The sequence below is a fragment of the Zalophus californianus genome, chromosome 3, assembly GCF_009762305.2.
Source record: "Zalophus californianus isolate mZalCal1 chromosome 3, mZalCal1.pri.v2, whole genome shotgun sequence".
In the NCBI taxonomy this organism is placed as follows: domain Eukaryota; kingdom Metazoa; phylum Chordata; class Mammalia; order Carnivora; family Otariidae; genus Zalophus; species Zalophus californianus.
In genome coordinates this window covers 2213267-2229767 of record NC_045597.1, presented here as the reverse complement: position 1 = coordinate 2229767, position 16501 = coordinate 2213267, and the positions used below count along the sequence as shown (strand labels likewise).

Genomic DNA, 16501 nt, shown 5'->3' with positions numbered 1-16501 from the left:
TCTGATCTATAGTTACTTATAAAGGTCCTCCTCCACGGGCAGTGCCTTTGGCGAGGATGAGTTCAGTCCCGCTCTGTCACCGTGCTGCCACATCCCCTATGTTTCTGGAATGTGCCTCACAGCATTTGCTCTTGGTCCCCTGCTCAGCCTTTGCACTAGCAGAGACCAATAAAACCAGAAAATTCCAGTTTAAAACCAGTCCAGAGTGCCATGGGTGTTGTCCCTCTTAATTCCGTGCTCTTGAATTCAGCGCATCCTCATTCAGTGGACTATCTGTCTCAAGAAGAAACAAAATAATATGGCCAATACTTGAGGTTCTGGAAGCTTCTGTGTCTTCTAACAGTGGTGTTCTGTGTCTCAGGCCCAGTGTCAGGAAGTACGGAAAAGGAAGGAACTAGAATTGCAGATTCTGACGGAGGCCATCCGGAGCTGGGAGGGAGATGACATTACGACCCTGGGCAGCGTTGTGTACATGTCCCAGGTCATGGTTCAGTGCGCTGGGAGTGAGGTATGCAGGGCCCGAGTGCCGTGGCGCCGTGCCCCCCTCTGCAGAGCGGTGGGAATGGAGTGGAGGGACGAGGTGGCTGTTGGACTGGTGGCGGTCCTGTTCCCATCTCCAGAGTGTCTTTCTTGAAACAATTTAAGATGCCTTGGGGAAAAATGGACTTGAGAGCTGAACATAATTTGTATTCAGTATAATTTGTTTTCTAAAGGCTTTCTCAGATTCCTCAGTGACAGTCAAGAATGTAAATACTTTAGAATATTATGCTTTTATGATCGCATAATAAGAGATTTTAAAGGAATGTCAAATTTAATAGGACTCTCGTATCCTAATTTGGTATCTGCCTTTTGTCCTTGTGTGACATAAAAGTGGCTTCTGCTGTTAGGGAGGCTCAGCTCACAGTGGACCACTTGACCAGTGTAAGTCAGCCAGGATGAGTGATGATCAGCCTGTGTCACCTGAAGGGTGGCATCCAGACAGGACCTGTGTCTCAGGTGTCTGTTGCAGAGCAGGATGTATGTCCCCACCTGCCTGGGCCTTCCTGCCAATGCGATCACTCTAGGTAGTCTGTCTTCGATGGTTTAGATCATTCAGCCTGTGTGTCCTCTCTCCTGGTTGGCAGTTGTGGAAATCCAATACCTGGTGGGTTTGGTTTAAGTGAGAGATGAGTGTAGACTGTTGTATCACCACCCAGGGAAACCATGATTTGCTTCCCTGTGTGTGAGTTCCATTCACTTGCTCACCAAGCAAGTGTCTCTTCTGGAGTTTTGTCCTACCTTTGTGTGTTTCAAAACAAAACAAACCAAGAACAGTAATTAACCTGACCAAAATATGCTAAAGACCCACTTGCAAACTTGAAACTCTGAGGACAGTAAGAGAACTGAAACTAACGTCAGTTTGGGGACTGTAGGAAATCGTGATTTCTAGTCTACTACATTGACCGAAAGACCCCCAACCTTTCCAGAAAGTCTTTTAATCATGCACTTTTAAACGTTGGGAAATGTTTACTTTGTAAGCAATGTTTTCTTTATAATGTGAGATGTATGAAACATGAATAGGTGTGCTCAGACAGTGGTTCCAAGCCGTGACTGGGAAGATGGTGGTGGGTCGGACAGGTTTCTTGATGAGGGGGGCCTCTCAGGGCCTGGGCTCTGAGGACTCCTGCCACGCGTTGCACACCTCTGTGCACGGCATGTAGGAAGTGCTATCACACAAGTTTGAAGTGCGCAACCTGTTTTCAAGGCCCGTGGCACGTGACTGGCATCGGAGGACTGCGGAGGACCCGGCTTCTGGACCCCTCGGCGTTTGCGGGCCGTGTGGAAATGGCCGCTCGTGGAAAGGGCTGTCTGCATTCTTTACATTCCCAGGAATCTGTCCTTTCGTTGTGGTCTCCCCGGGGGTTTTTTAAAAAAAAAACCTTTTTGAAGCAAGTGGTTTTTAATAGAAATGCTTTTAAGTCTTTCATGTAAACTAGGTAAGGTTTGTAGCGTGGATGAAAACAACACTGAAATTGATGCATCAGGCTTTAAGACAAGTGCCAGGAATTATTCATAGACTCAAGTTGATTTTAACGTTTTATCCTGTCGTCCTTTAGCTTGAAAGGTCCACCTATTCTCCACCACAACCCCCAAACGTTATGAGTTCTTTATTTTCTCTGAAACCTAAAAAAAATTTTAGACTAATTAAAGAGTTAACGGCAGAGCTGAACTCCTTAACCAGGTTTTTTTTTTTTTTGAAAGACGCTACAGGGGCTACTTGTAAGTCTAAGAGTTTATCGTAATTTTGTTTCCATTTATTTTAGCTGATAGAATTTGGTGGAAACAAGGAAATATGGTACATGTTTCATAAGATCTAATGTAGATACTTGTCCTCACATCTGTATGTTTTAAAAACAAAATTACTTGGATTTTTTTGTTCTTTTACATTAGGAAAAGAATGAGAGATACCTTCTGCTCTTCCCAAATATTTTGCTAATGTTGTCTGCCAGTCCTAGGATGAGTGGTTTCATCTATCAGGTAAAATGCATTTTAAGTTTGTGTTTCCTTGTTCGCTGTGGCCTGAGAGCCTGTCGCAGGCGCCGTTTGCGGCTCTGGGTGAAGCCCTCCGTGTCTGTGCCGCGTTCTGCCCGCGCTGCCGGGCGCTCGGCGCCCCTCCGCTCCGCGCGCACACAGCTCCTGGCCGCGCCGCCGTGCAGCCGGCGCCTCGCGGTCACGGAAGCACGATTGGGAGGAGACCAGCGCCGTTCACGGGCTGCCTCCTGAGGATGTGGGCTGCCTGAGGTACCCGGCGGCTGTGTCACCGCCTGAGGTCCCGTCTCGGAGCTGCTGCCTTCTGGGCCACCATGGGGCGGCGGCAGCGGCAGGCTGGGCTAGTGGGGGGGGGGGGCGCGGGGGGCGCGGGCTGGGAGGTCCCGGAAGCCGCTGGCGCTGCAGGGGACCGGCCGGGGCAGCCGGGGCGAGGAGCAGCAAGGGACCACTTCACCTTCCTGCTCGTAGTCGTCTTGCTGACGCTCTCTGAGAGGAGGGGTGAGCCGGTTTAAGAAGAAAATGCAAGGGGGTGGGGGAGATGCTTTGTTTCCGTACAGAAATTTAAAATGGGGTATTACGTAGCTGTTTTCTGTCTGGTAGGTGCTCCTGGCTTCCCAGCCTCTTTTCTGTGTGCTCACAGAAGGTCGGGTCCTTCCCGCCGCTCACTCCCGGGTCCTGCTTCCGCAGGAGTCAGCCCTCTGTTTGCCGAGTTTCTTCAGACGTAGTATGCTTTCTGTCGGGGACACGAACGCAGGTGACCTGGAGTTGAGGCACCCGTGGCGTGTTTCTGCCTCCTCAGAAAGCTTTGCCGCCCGAAGAGGGGCAGTTGTCGCACACTTACTCCAGAAAGAGCACTTTGAAATGATAAAGCTGCCATGTGCAGGTAAACCCAGAAAGTCAGCTCCTCTTACTTTGTCAGCGTGCTGTGGAGCAGGCGTCCGTGGCCGACATGCCCCCGCCCCAGGTCCCCCCACACGGGCAGCTGCACCTTGTCAGGCAGCCCCAGTAAACGTGCAGCCGAGTCCTTCCCACCGGCCTGCTCCCGCTTCATGTCTCATACCCCGAGAGGCTGAGGATGGGCCCTGCTCGGACCCGAGGGAGCAGAGGTTGCCGTTCGGGGCGGGCTCAGGCCCCTGGCGATGAGGCTGGCGTCCACGCCACGTTTGCCCTGGATGTTGGCATTGACGTGCCACTGGAGGCCTCACGCCCCCAACGGGACCCCACCTTGCCGTTCTGTGCAGAGTGTCCTGGGCAGGGTGTCTGAGTGCTGTGACCCATGCTGTGTGCACCGTCAGGACCCATTTCTGGCTCTCGGGGACAGAGGAAAGCTTGCCAGTGCAGTGCAGGAACGTGCTGCCTGCTGGAGTCGGTGCTGGGCTCAACCCGGGCGCGCACCTTCATCTTCCGTAGCACTTCCCCAAGCCGTCCTCACACTGCCGTGTGCAGCGTAGAGCGGTTTTCAAGTCTCTCCGCCCCTGGAAGTGCCAAGCACGGTCCAGTGTGCTACCGGGTGAGCTTCCGGACAGGCTCCGCTTGTGCGTGTGTGTGGGGGGGGGGCGGGGGACCACCGTGGGTGCTGGAGGGTGCTGGACAGCTCCTCGGCAAGTCGGGAGGGCCCAGCCAGCCGTGGTACTGCCGCTGTCCCTCTCGGGCCCCCTCCCTTGCGGAGAACCACTGCTTTGGGAGCCGCAGAGTGTCCTGCCCCCCTGGGAAAGCATCAACAGACTTTTCCTTAAGTCTCTGTCACTGTGTGCCGTGGAAATAACGTTTTGTTTTTAGCCCTCTGCCCTTGCTGATGCTTCGTTTGCGGCCCCGTTCTAATGGTGTCTGTCCACTGACCTTTCCCGTTCTGGTTCCCAGCCGTTTTCTGCATTCTGTGCAGTGCTCGGCTTAACTACTGACTTCTTCGGTGGACAATCAGGTGTAACTCCTGTGCAGTTCCTTTTGCTCCAACTTCCCTGTTTTTGCCTTCCAACTCAGAACTTCCTCTGAATTTCTTTGTGAGGCAAATCAGTGCCTCCTTTGCATACTGCATCTGAAATATAACTACTGTAGACTCTTGTTTTTTTGTTCTAATAGGGCCCGTGTTCTTGTGTCCTGGTGTTTATGTTTAGAGGAACACATCAGACGGAATTTGTTTTTGTTCTGGTTGCTGCTCTGTACCTTACTGCTGGCTCCATTTTTTTTTTTTTTTATTACAGTGTTATGATTTCTTACTTTGACCTAGAGATCTTGTAATATAAATGCATATGGCACAAAGAGCTTTTTTGGTTTACACAGTTCCTCTGCCATTTCTAAAATCATTTAATACTTATTTTGATAATGGTACCTTCTTTACTAGAAAAGCACTAATTGTTTTTTTTTGTGGGGGGGGTCTTTTTTAGGGAAAGCTACCAACGACAGGAATGACAATCACAAAGCTTGAGGACAGTGAAAATCATAGAAATGCATTTGAAATATCAGGTGATAGGCACAGACTTTGTGGATACTCTCTGTCACGGTGATGAGAGGCAGCTTTCCATTTGTGTGCAGATTCTTGCTGGACTGTCCAGAGGGCTGATGGTTAAGCGCTGTTCAATTCTACTCTGGGTGTGTGTGTGCCTGTGTGTGCTTTCTACCTGTTTTCCCATTTCAGCCTGTGTCTTCTCGCTTCCAGGGAGCATGATTGAGCGGATCTTAGTGTCCTGCAACAACCAGCAGGATCTCCATGAGTGGGTGGACCACCTACAGAAGCAGACGAAGGTCACCTCTGTTGGCAACCCCACCATCAAGCCGCATTCTGTGCCGTCTCACACCGTAAGGATCCCTGTACTTCTGCCTCCACACCGGGGGGTCAGCCTTTGGTGGGTTGTCCGCGAGTCAGCAAGCACAATGAAGCTGATCGATATTTGGACCAAGAGCACAAATACGGGCCTGGATTTCCCTGAGGGGTACTGGCGTGTCCGTGTGGCATCTGATTGCCTCACACTGCTTGCTCCTAGGCTCTGCCTCCCTGCACGTGGTTTGCTGGCATTGGCTCCGAGGGGGACCTGGGAGACCAGATTATGGGGGTTTTCGCCTGAAACCTCAAGAGCCAGCAGCCCATGGATTTTGTTTTGTTTTGTTTTGTTTTTTACTGAGAATCTTATTGTTTTGATTTTAAGAAATCCATTCATCTTCTACTTAGAAGAGCTCACCAGCTCTTTGACTTTTTAAATACTTAAACGTTTCAAAGTATCTCAGCACAAAGTGTCCCGTGTTTAAAACCCCTCTTTCCTGGTATTTTATGCTTAAGATACTGGTATCAAGTCCTTGTAACCTCCCTCATCTCTCTCCCACAGTATTGAAGCATGCACACCTTTTCACAGGTGACCTGTGAATGCACAGTATTTCCAGGTGGTCAGTTTTCCTCGAATCCCTATTAGATGGTTGTGATCTTTATTTGGGCTTTCTACCATGTGGTTTGTTTCTACATTCAGTATCCTTAGCAGTCAAGTTTTTGCTCAGGAAGAGTGGCTGTAGTGTAACATCTTTTTTTTTTTTTTTTTAAATAAAGATTGATTTGAGAGAGCACGCACTTGTGTCAGCGGGGGGAGGGGCAGAGGGAGAGAGAGAATCCTCAAGTGGACTCCCCACTGAGCAGGGAGCTGGATGCGGGGCTCGATCCCAGGACCCTGAAATCATGACCTGAACCAAAATCAAGAGTCGGACGCTCAACCAGTTGAGCCACCCAGGTGCCCCTGTAGCGTAACATTCAGCTCAGTTTTATCTTACTTGGTTTCTCTTGACAGTTTGGAGGTTGAGACTACTTGTTTGCTTTAGCTAATGTTTCATTTTGAATGGCTCTGCCATTTATAACTTCTCCATACTTAAAAAAAAAAAAATACTAAAGATGCTTAGCTTACATGGAACTAAATTTGTTCCAAAGGTATTGTATGTACACGTGAATGTTTATAAAGAAAAATGGAAGTGCTTCTTCATATTGTCAGCAACACCTTGAAACCAAGCAGAGGGATTTCACACCAGATAAAACTTTGTTCTCTGAACCCTGGCGGTGTTTCTCACAAACAGGCATTTGAAATGTTAAATATTCTTCCTAGAGAATTTCCTCTTTGAGGTATTATGTATTCTCCCTGTGACCTAGCTGTGTCCAGCTGGAATATTCTCATTTTAGCATAGACCATTCCCTCGTTTGACTTTTTAAGGAGAAACAAATCCAAATACTATTTACTATGATGTTACTGCTAGAAGAGATATTCTACATAATTTCTCTGTGTGAATTATGTAGTTTCAAAAAACTGTTATGCAGTGGTTGTATTGCCTGTTACAAGACACACGCACACACACATACACACGTGTACGCGACCAGGACGGGCCTGTGGTTACTGTGGGAAGTTTCTTGCTCTTGCCCTGGGGTGCAGTGGCATCAGCCACTGCCAGGCTTCTCATTAAGTGTGTGTTTCAAATAGGCAGTTCTTTTGAATGATGATCTCACCCTGATTTCCAGCTCATAGAACACTTCGCTCTTTTATTAAGAAGCATGCCTTATTGTTTTGGGTAATTTGAGGTCATTGGCTGATTTTGAGTATTATTTTATTGAACATTTTTGCATTTAATTGTCACTGTAATGGAATATTTTGGGGTTTTCCAGGCATATGAGCCCCATTATCTTTCTGAGAAACTATATTTTATATAACTTTATTTTGATTAAAGCTGGTTTTCCTGAGAAAATAACTTGTTTTACCCTAGGGATTGGCAAAATTTTTCTGCAAAGAGACCGTAAAATATTTTTAGTTTTACAGGCAGTATGGTTTTATACTTTGGTTTTATAGCCATCAACAGGAATGGGCCTGGCTATGTCTTGGGAAAACTTTTTAAATGAAAACAGGCATTTATCCCACTCCTAAATCACTAGGCAGTAAATTATGTGACTGGGGAGAATTACCCTCCCCCATAACCACATTCTCAGTACAAGAAATGCCTGTTCTTTTACAAAATTCTGATCTAGGCTAAATGGAACACCTTGTTGCAGATGCTCCTCCGTGGCAAATAAAGGTGGCAGTGGGGTGCTTGGGTCTGGGCCTCCGCATCCTGCTGCCTGCTCCCCCAAGCTGCCCTGACGCAGAGTAGACGGGTGGCCCAGAAGCTGACTGCTTGGGGTTGGAGATTAAAGAAATGATGACAATCTGGGAGTGTTTTAGAAATAGGCAGAACCTCGTGGGTCTGGTTGAGGGGACCCCTGATGGCAGCTGTGGTGTTTCACGCTCTCTTCCCCCGTAGCTCCCCTCCCATCCGATCGCCCCATCCAGCAAGCACGCGGACAGCAAGCCGGTACCCCTGACGCCTGCCTACCACACGCTGCCCCACCCCTCCCACCACGGCACTCCGCACACCACCATCAACTGGGGGCCCCTGGAGCCTCCGAAGACCCCCAAGCCGTGGAGCCTGAGCTGCCTGCGACCCGCACCTCCCCTGCGGCCCTCGGCTGCGCTCTGCTACAAGGAGGTGAGGTCTGAGCGCAGGCGAGTGCGAACTTGACATCTCGGTGGTGTTAGGTTGTCTGTTCTCTGCTTCGTTCTGTGTTTCTGTCTGTGATTCTGTGATGTAAGACAAATACAGACTCGCTTCAGAACTGTGAAGGTCTGCCTTGGTTCTTCTGTCCTTCCCTTCTGCTTTGGCTAGCATTAGATGCTCTGTGCCCCTCGCGGACAGGCCTTGCTTCCTGCCGCCGGGAGCCTGGAGCGGGGGGCTTCTCTGGGCCCCGCCTCCGGGGAGCCTGAGTTAACTTTGCGCACCTAAATCCATGGTGGGTCTTGCCGAGGCTTTCTGACCCTTCTCCAGGTGCGAGTGAGGGCCGCCCTGGAACCCTGCGTTGGTCACCGGGAGCTATTTGAGAGGAAGAGAGCATGCACAGATGGAAGTGGGAGCGCACGGCTCTGCAGCTGTGTGTTGGAGAGCTGTGTCTGCGACAGGGTCCGTCCTGCACGGTCACACCAGGCTGCTGACGCTGCACCTGCGTTCAGGACACGAACTACCTTAACTACCCGAGAAATACTTGCACTTGAGGAAGCTCATGACTGAAGTGCTGGGTGTGGTCATGAGCGTGAGTAGGCGTGCACAGCCTGAGTGTGAGTCTGAGCGCAGAGCGTGAGGTGGCACGTCCTGGTGCACTTCTCGTCCATCTGAGGTCGCGTTTGCCTGCGGCCCTGGAACCTCCCCCATCCTTGCCAGCGGCCCTACGTGTTTTACGACCCACAGAAGTATTACATAGGTGATGATCTGTCCTTGACGTGTTTTTGTTAACGAATTTTGCTGTTCAGGACCTCTGTCTCGCTGGTGATCACATGCCCAAGTCCGAGGTTGCTTTGCGGTGGGCGGTTATGTGACACGTGGGGTTCTGTTACCCATTTAGCCTGTGCACATGGTGTCGGCTGTGCCGGTGGGGGTCTCCCTGCTGTCGAGGAAGGGTGGGCGGAGAGTGTCCAGTCATGGAGCACAAAGCATGAGGGGAGAGGTGTGGCCGTGAACCTGAGCTTCTGGTTTTGCTGTCTGGGCTACACCTGCTTTGCTGGACCCAGTGCTGGGGTATCTGTGGCCTTGTGTCCTTGAGCCCCTCCAGACCCTTCGTGCAAGTCTTGGGCCCACGGGTGGGCGGACGTGGCCTGCGTGAGCATGGCGTGCTGCCCGGGGCTGTAGAACACATGCTGTAGTTACTTCTCTGGGCACTGATTTCTGCCACATTTTTAAAAGCCTGTACAGTTTAGCAGAAGAGATTTTGAAGAGCTACCTTCCAAAACCAAGCTGTGTTCCTTCTGTGCTTTTGGTCTGATTCCTCTCATAGCCCCTGTCACGTTGGCTTCCTGTCGTAAGACTCACAAATGGTTTGTGTGACTTCAGTGATGCAGCATTAAGACCTTATCGGTATTTCATACATGCTTGGCCTCTGGAGCCTGGCCTGTCCCTGCGGACCTTCTCTGTGGTCTTTAGTCACTGTGTTTGAGAGGGAAGGGGCGGATCGTTGCATCGTGACTCCGCCATGAGCTCATGTGCCCATGCCAGGGTCCATGCCAGTGCTCTGTTGTCTGCATGCGTCTGCACTCAGGGCCCACGGGCAGATATTCTTCCCTTTTCTCCTCTCTGGAGGCTTCTACTTTTCCTCGAAAAATGGCCCTAGTTTTCCTGATCTCTTTCTGGTTCTCTGCAGCAGATGGGTCTGCTCCAGAATTTGCAGCACGCGTGCATCTGTGCCTGTGTCAGCTAGCTTGCCTGCGAGCCTGCAGCACCTCTGCACTCTGTTGTCACAGTGCCGACGGGTCCAAGGGACACCAGGGTTTTCATCAGAGCCTGCGCCCTCTTGCTTTTGCTTTTATTATATCAATGCTCAGCAGCTGGCCAAGGAAGCCCAGCATGGAGTAAAGTAGGAAGTTCTTTACCTTGAACGGCTGTAGAAACTTCTATTTCATGCTGTCAGTGACTGTCACTGACACGTCAGGAAAAATTCCTGCCTTTGGAATATGTCAGCACTTTTTCCCCTTTTTCTTTCTCCAGGATCTTAGTAAGAGTCCCAAGACCATGAAAAAGTTGCTACCTAAGCGCAAGCCTGAGCGGAAGCCTTCCGATGAAGAGTTTGCATTGCGGAAAAGTGAGTACACACCACGTGTGGCTGAGGACACGGGCCCGTCTCGGGTGCAGTGCTCACGGCGTAGAGAGAGGGCTGGTGGCTTTCCGGAGGCGTCAGCTGTCGGGATCTGAGCCTTAATGTCTTGTCTAAAGGACACTGAGGAGCAAGGGCAGTGAACCCTTCCAGCGGTGACACCCACGAGCAGGAGAGCTGCCTCGTGCTGAAGCACATGCGTGGTTTTCCCCTTGATGGAACCGCTTGCGGTCTCTTGGCCTCTGTGATCACTTGTTCTGGGGACCCAGGCCAGGGGTGTGCAGGGTAGCCCTGGGACCACCTATTCTGTCTGGCCCCCTCCTTGGCCTGGGCTGTACCAGGTGTCTCTACGTGTCCGGGGGACACTCCTCCACTGATAGTGTGTGAGCAAGAAGAGCTGTTTTGAGAAGTGACTGGAGAGATTGTGTGTGCACGTGCCCACCTGCTGCTTCCCACTGCCGAGCTGGTTTCCCAGTGCCACAGGCAGGAGGGGTTCCATGGCCGCAGACGGCTGTGGGACTGTCTGCACTGCAGGAGGACCTCAAGGGGGAGACGGCCCAGGCAGTGGCAGCCTCAGGGAAGGGGTGGGCTCTGCCTCCTTGCCCCTGTGCTCCCGGGACCTGTCACGGGTCTTCCTGACTTTGTGGAGCATTGCTCTTCTTTTTTGCTGTATTTATTTGGGACCTTTCAGGGATTCATTTATAAAAGAAGACTCGTGGGAGAGATGTTTGTAGTCAGAACGTGAGCGTGGCTGATGTCACCCCAGGGAAGGGGGCTGCTTGGTTCGGGGCCTCTGCAGGATCCCTGGAGTCCAGGTGGCCTGCACGCGGGCCTCCTCCCCCACTCATCTTGATATGGCTGATAAGCTGGAAGTGGTAGATGCAGGGAGGGGCCTAGAGGCTGCTCCATGAACGTGAGCGCTTACACCGCTCGGCACTGCAGCGGGCACGTCGTCGCTTGCCATCATGGCGGTCCTTCTGCCAGATCCTGAGCATGCAGAGCAGGGTTGCACTCCCTGGACACTAATGAAATGGGTGAGGAGACAGTCCTGCCTTGGGGGCTCTGGAGCCAGTGCCTGGGCTGCTTTCTCCACGTGGTGCCCTCTCCCCACCTCCCAGTGCGCCCTCTAAAGTGGCCCCAACGCCCCTCCCTCCCCCACCCTTTGCACCAGCACACTATCTGCCTCTTGAGTCTTCTGTCTATTTTTACTGAAAGGTAGCTCCATGGGCACAGCAAGGACCCCGTGGGGCTCACGTGGGAGGTGGCGGGGTTGGTAGTGAGAGCTGATTCTCAGAGGCGCCCTGAGCAGATGGGCCGCTGCAGTCCTGCTGTGAGCGGAGTGTGTGATGGGCCTTGGTTTGAACACGATCGCTGACTGCTGTGTTGAGTTCAGGCAAGCAGAGGTGGGAGGAGGCAGGCCAGGTAGGAGGTGAACTGATCCAGGTGAGGAAGATAGGATGGTGGCTGGACCAGGTGATGACGGTGTAGTGGGCCAACGTGGACAGAGTTCAGATTTCTTTGAAGAGGGAGCCTGCAGGCTGTGGTTTCTCAGCCGGGGGTGACTTTGCCCCCTCTGGAGGTACTCCCATCTAGAGGCCTTTTTGGCGGTTACAGTTGGGTGTGTGGGCACTGCTGCCTTACAGTGAGTAGGGGCTAGGGATGCTGCTAGACGTCCTAGAGCCCACGGGACCTGTCGTGCCCGCCCCCCCCCCCCCCCCCAGCCCTGCCGTGCAGTCTTGCCGAGGCTGGGAAGGGGTCCTGCAGGAGGAATCCCAGGCCCGAGGCCGGTGGAAAGGCGGGTGGTGAGGATTCGGAGCTGCTTGCGTGCTGACAACGGCTGCGCAGGCCATGAGATGCGATGCGAGGAGAAAGACAAGGTCAGGCCTGGGGAGCTGAGGAGCCAGCGGAGGGAACTTGGAGGGACCGGGGGCTGAAAGAGAACCAGGGATTCCATGTGGGTTGGAGGAGAGATGTCAGCCTTGCGACCTCTTTGTAAGGGGGGCCTGTACATCTCTCGTGCTCCCTGAGCACCTGCTCTAAAGTCACACGGTGCTTTCCCAAGTTCTTTTAGTCTTGCTTACATTCAGAATCCTGAAAGTTTTTGTGGGCCAGCCTGTGCCACATAGGGGCTGCGAGGAAGGCAAGCTCGGTGATAGCCATAAACTCCGTCGTGGGGAGGCTGGTGAGCGTCCTTTCTGGTGTCCGTGCTGTCTCTGGGCGTTAGGTGTTGCGTGCATATACCGACTCGCCTCTGACATAGCTGTCCAATCCTATCATCTGGACAGGTAGTCCCAGGCACAGATCGCGGTCCCCTGGGCAGAGGTGGAACGACGTGCCTGTGAAGTTGCCATATTCAGCAGGTCCTGAAATGAAGTGAGGAAGACCCTCTCTTACTCCCGAGGGAGGAGCTTGTCATGTACATGATGGGCTCCAGTCAGTGGCGCTAAGTCCATTTTCCAATAGCTCTTCAACTCTGGGTGCTGAAATTTGTGTTTTCTTTGTAAATTTTATTTGAGTGTAGTTGACCCACAACATTATGTTAGTTTGGGGCGTTACCCCATGGTGGTTTGATGTTTGGATGCTCTGCGCTGCTCAGCACCCGTGCGGCCCCCGTGTGTGACCACACAGCGCATCCCACCATTGACTGTACGCCCCGTGCTGGGCCTCCCATCCCTGGGGCTTACTCATGCCTTAACTGGAAGCCTCGGTCCCCCGCGACTCCTCATCTGTTCTGTTTACCTAACCCCAAGCCGTCAGTTCTCTGTATTTACCAGTCTAATGCTGCTGTTTGTTCGTTCGTTTGTTTTTATTGTAGATTCCACATATGAGTGAAATCATGGTATTTGTGTTTTTTAGTCTGACTTACTTCACTTAGTGTAATGTACTCTTGGTCCGTCCATGTTGTCACAAATGGCACGATCTCATCCCTTTATGGATGCATAATACTCCTGTGTGTGTGTGTGTGTGTGTGTGTGTGTGTGTGTGTGTGTGTGTGTGTACACCACCTTCCTTGTCCATTCATCTCTTGGCGGACACTCGGGTTGGCTGCTTCCATAACTTGGCTGTTGTAGACTATGCTGCAGTAAACATACGGGTGCATGTATCCTTTCAAATTAATGTTTTTGTTTCCTCTGGGTAAATACCCAGTAGTATTACTGGATCATATGGTATCTTAAGAAAAACAAAGCCGGAGATATCATAATTCCAGATTTCAAGATACACTACAAAACTGTACTAATCAAAATAGCATGGTAGGTACAAAAATAAACACATATGCCAGTGGAACAGACTAGAGCCCCAAACCCATAACAAAAGAGGCAAGAATATATCATGGGAAACAGAACAGTCTCTTCAAACAATGGTGTTGGGAAAACTGGACCACTTTCTTACAGCATACATGGAAATAAACTCAAAGCGGATTATAAAGACCTAAATGTGAGACCTGGAACCCTAAAAATCCTAGAAGATACTGTTATTTATTTTTAGTACAGTATATTCGATTTGTCTTGTATATGTATCTTACTATCATAAAATGTTGAGGCTTTATATAGCTTCTACTTAAGCTTTCAGTTCTTCCGCATTTTTATTAGAGTAGGTGAACCTCTTAAAATACATACCCAAGTGTAATATCTTAGAAAATACAAAAAAATATAGAAAATGGAGTAAAACAGAGAAGAGGAATAGTTCACCCCCATAGGATCATGTGAAGTCTGCTATGCGCGAGGCACCGAGTCCGGGACTGACGGCACTCGATGTTGTTGGTCTGGAAGCTTCTCTCCTCCTCCATGCGTGTGGTCTGAGTACATGAAGCCAGCGTCTGGAGGGATCCATGGTTGGACAGTGCTGGAGGAACACTGTCAAGGTCTCGGTAGTGCTTTGTGACCATCTGGGGTGAGGATGGCATGAAATCTCTCGTACAGACGGGGGGGTCAGAGGAAGTGCTCTTTCTGGAGCTCTCCAGGATCTTCGTGCTGTCCCATAGCACTGGGGATTGTCAGAATTCCTTATGTTTGTCAGGCCAGTGGGTGAAAACCTGAGGCTTTGTTTTGTTACTTAGCAAGAAGAAGCCTCTTAAGGTTTTTTTGTGTGACTTGCTTGTTCCTTGCCCTTTTTTCAATCCCAGCATAGGAGGGTACCGCCTTTCCTACGGACTAGTAAGACCGCTGCTGCATATTTAGGGCACTGGCCTTTTGCCAGGTATGGGGTAGGTATAGTTGCACAAACTAGGTAGGTATGTTGCGCATAAAAAATATTCTAAAAACATAGAGCTGTTTTATAAATGTTAGGAAACCGTTCTCTGATAAAAGAGAAGTTGTTTTTTAGATCGTGACCTGTTCTACTTGTTACTTTTAGCTTGATTGTGGCGTGTCGTGTCTTGACAGGCACGGCCGCTCTGGAGGAAGATGCGCAGATTCTGAAGGTCATCGAGGCTTACTGCACGAGCGCCAAAACGCGGCAAACGCTCAACTCAAGTAAGTCTCACCGTCACGGACTGCGCACTGCAGCGCCTCGGTGGGGTTAGGGTCCCCATCCGAGGGGCCTGTGCTGGGCCCTGTGTGTGGCTGTCACTGAAGGACACCTGGCTGGCCCGCCCGGCGTCCCTGAGGCCCCACAGAGGGGCTGAGCTGCCAGGAAGAGGACGCATTTCTACCAGACGTTCTGCTGGGGAACTTGAAGTAGGAGGTGCTGCCAGGGTGTAGAAAGTTTTTGCTTAGTAAGAAGATGCGCTTGGAAGACAGAAGATGCGTTCAGTTATTTTTAAGCTCTTTAAGCTATTGGTAGTGGGACTTTTTTCCTTAAGATTCGTAGAATTGTCAAAAATATAAACCTAGAGCAAGTCTTTTTTAGCAGCCCCCCATCCCCCGCTTTTCTAAATGATGCATTTATAAACATTTTTGGAAGTGGACCCCAACTAATTTATGTGGTGGATTTCAGCACCACTGAGTTTCCTGTATCTTTATGCACAAGGTCTCAGTTGAGGAACCTTAATCTGTCGGGACAGGAAAAGGTGGGCTCTTTTTGTCTTTAACTTCCCAGCGTTTGAAGGTGGAGTGCAGCGCGGGGGTGCAGACGCAGTGGAATGCGTGGTTTGTTCAGGAGAAAGGGTCGCCTTCCCCTTCCCTGGGGCCAGGACCACAGGCACCACAGGGTGTCCTGCACGGTCCTTTCTAGGTGGGCTTTTTGGGGTTTGGTTTGGTTTTGTTCGAGAACTGGTTTACGTATTCTGGCTTAGAAACTGGTTTCTGTTGGATCGTGTGTCTTGGATTCCCTTTCTACCCTGACTTTGGGCACATTGCTGATCACTGCTTCATTCCCACCACCTCTACTTTGGTGGTTCAGATCTGCATCCTGGCTTGTGTCAGACTAATTCTGATAAAAAGGACGGGGGAAAGGGAATTTTCACCCGCTTTAGCTTTTGTTAAAGATGGTGACAGTTAAAAAGGGCTGGCAGGATTGAACCCCAGGGGCAGTCTGCAGATCACCTAGAAACTTCCCTGTGGCCGGTGTTTTAAGTGTCTGGTGTGCGCATCGAGACTCTTGTTTGTCCTTGTCCTGTGAGAACACACGTTCATAGTAACTGGTCAGCAGAATGGGGGAGACATGGAAAGTCCTGGAAGTGGGGTGTGCATCAAGTCAAACGGTCATTTGTAAATACAGTTTGTCTTTTGATACTGATTTCATAGATTTGGTAAGAAACCATTTTAGGTTTTAGGTTATATAAAATGTGGCCATAGTGTTTTGGGTTTTGAATTGGAAATTTTGAAGAATTCTCTCAAATTACTTGAAATAAAATTGTAATGTGGTAGTCTCAGGTAAACAGACCAGGTAACATGAGCTTTGTGTGTGTGTTCGTGAGAGCTTCGTCTGTTCATCGGGGAGACGGTGCCTCATGATGTCCCTGTGGCCTCGCTGCTTTGGTTGCCTGGAGGGGACGGCCCGTAGACCATGCGGGTTATCTGTCATCTGTATCATGTGTCTCCAGTTCTCCTGTGTCAGAGAAGTTTGCACGATACATGGATTTTTATTTTCAGCTGATGCTATGGGCTAAGCACTCTGGGGCCTCGTGTGTCCAGTCCTAGATGGCTGTAACCCTCATACTCTTAGGACCAGATAGGATAGGGGAAATGGATCCTTGATGCTGGAAGGGTAGTGTGGGATTACAATGGAGGCAGCTCTTTTCATATTACATTGCTTAGTAAAAACAGGGTAATATACTTTACCTAAAATCCACCTCCTTTCAGTGTATGTTTGGGGGCCAAGAAGACATTTATAAAGCCAGACACCTTTGGTTATCGATTTCTGTCCCAAGGAAGTAGTGACCTTCATTAGACTCCAGGG

General features: G+C 50.4%; 1 protein-coding gene across 13 annotated transcripts in view; it reads left to right on the top strand.

Moving 5' to 3' along the window:
• ARHGEF7 (Rho guanine nucleotide exchange factor 7) overlaps positions 1-16501 on the top strand; it is a 130023-nt gene that overhangs the window by 101831 nt on the left and 11691 nt on the right. For 12 of the 13 annotated variants that reach the window (XM_027590880.1, XM_027590878.1, XM_027590873.2 and 9 more), the window contains 7 exons: positions 362-508; positions 2431-2517; positions 4914-4992; positions 5186-5325; positions 7789-8013; positions 10057-10150; positions 14545-14634. In XM_027590880.1, coding sequence (XP_027446681.1) covers positions 362-508; positions 2431-2517; positions 4914-4992; positions 5186-5325; positions 7789-8013; positions 10057-10150; positions 14545-14634 — 862 coding nt within the window. The remainder of the gene's footprint in view (positions 1-361; positions 509-2430; positions 2518-4913; positions 4993-5185; positions 5326-7788; positions 8014-10056; positions 10151-14544; positions 14635-16501) is intronic. The other variant, XM_027590876.1, reaches the window with a different exon arrangement.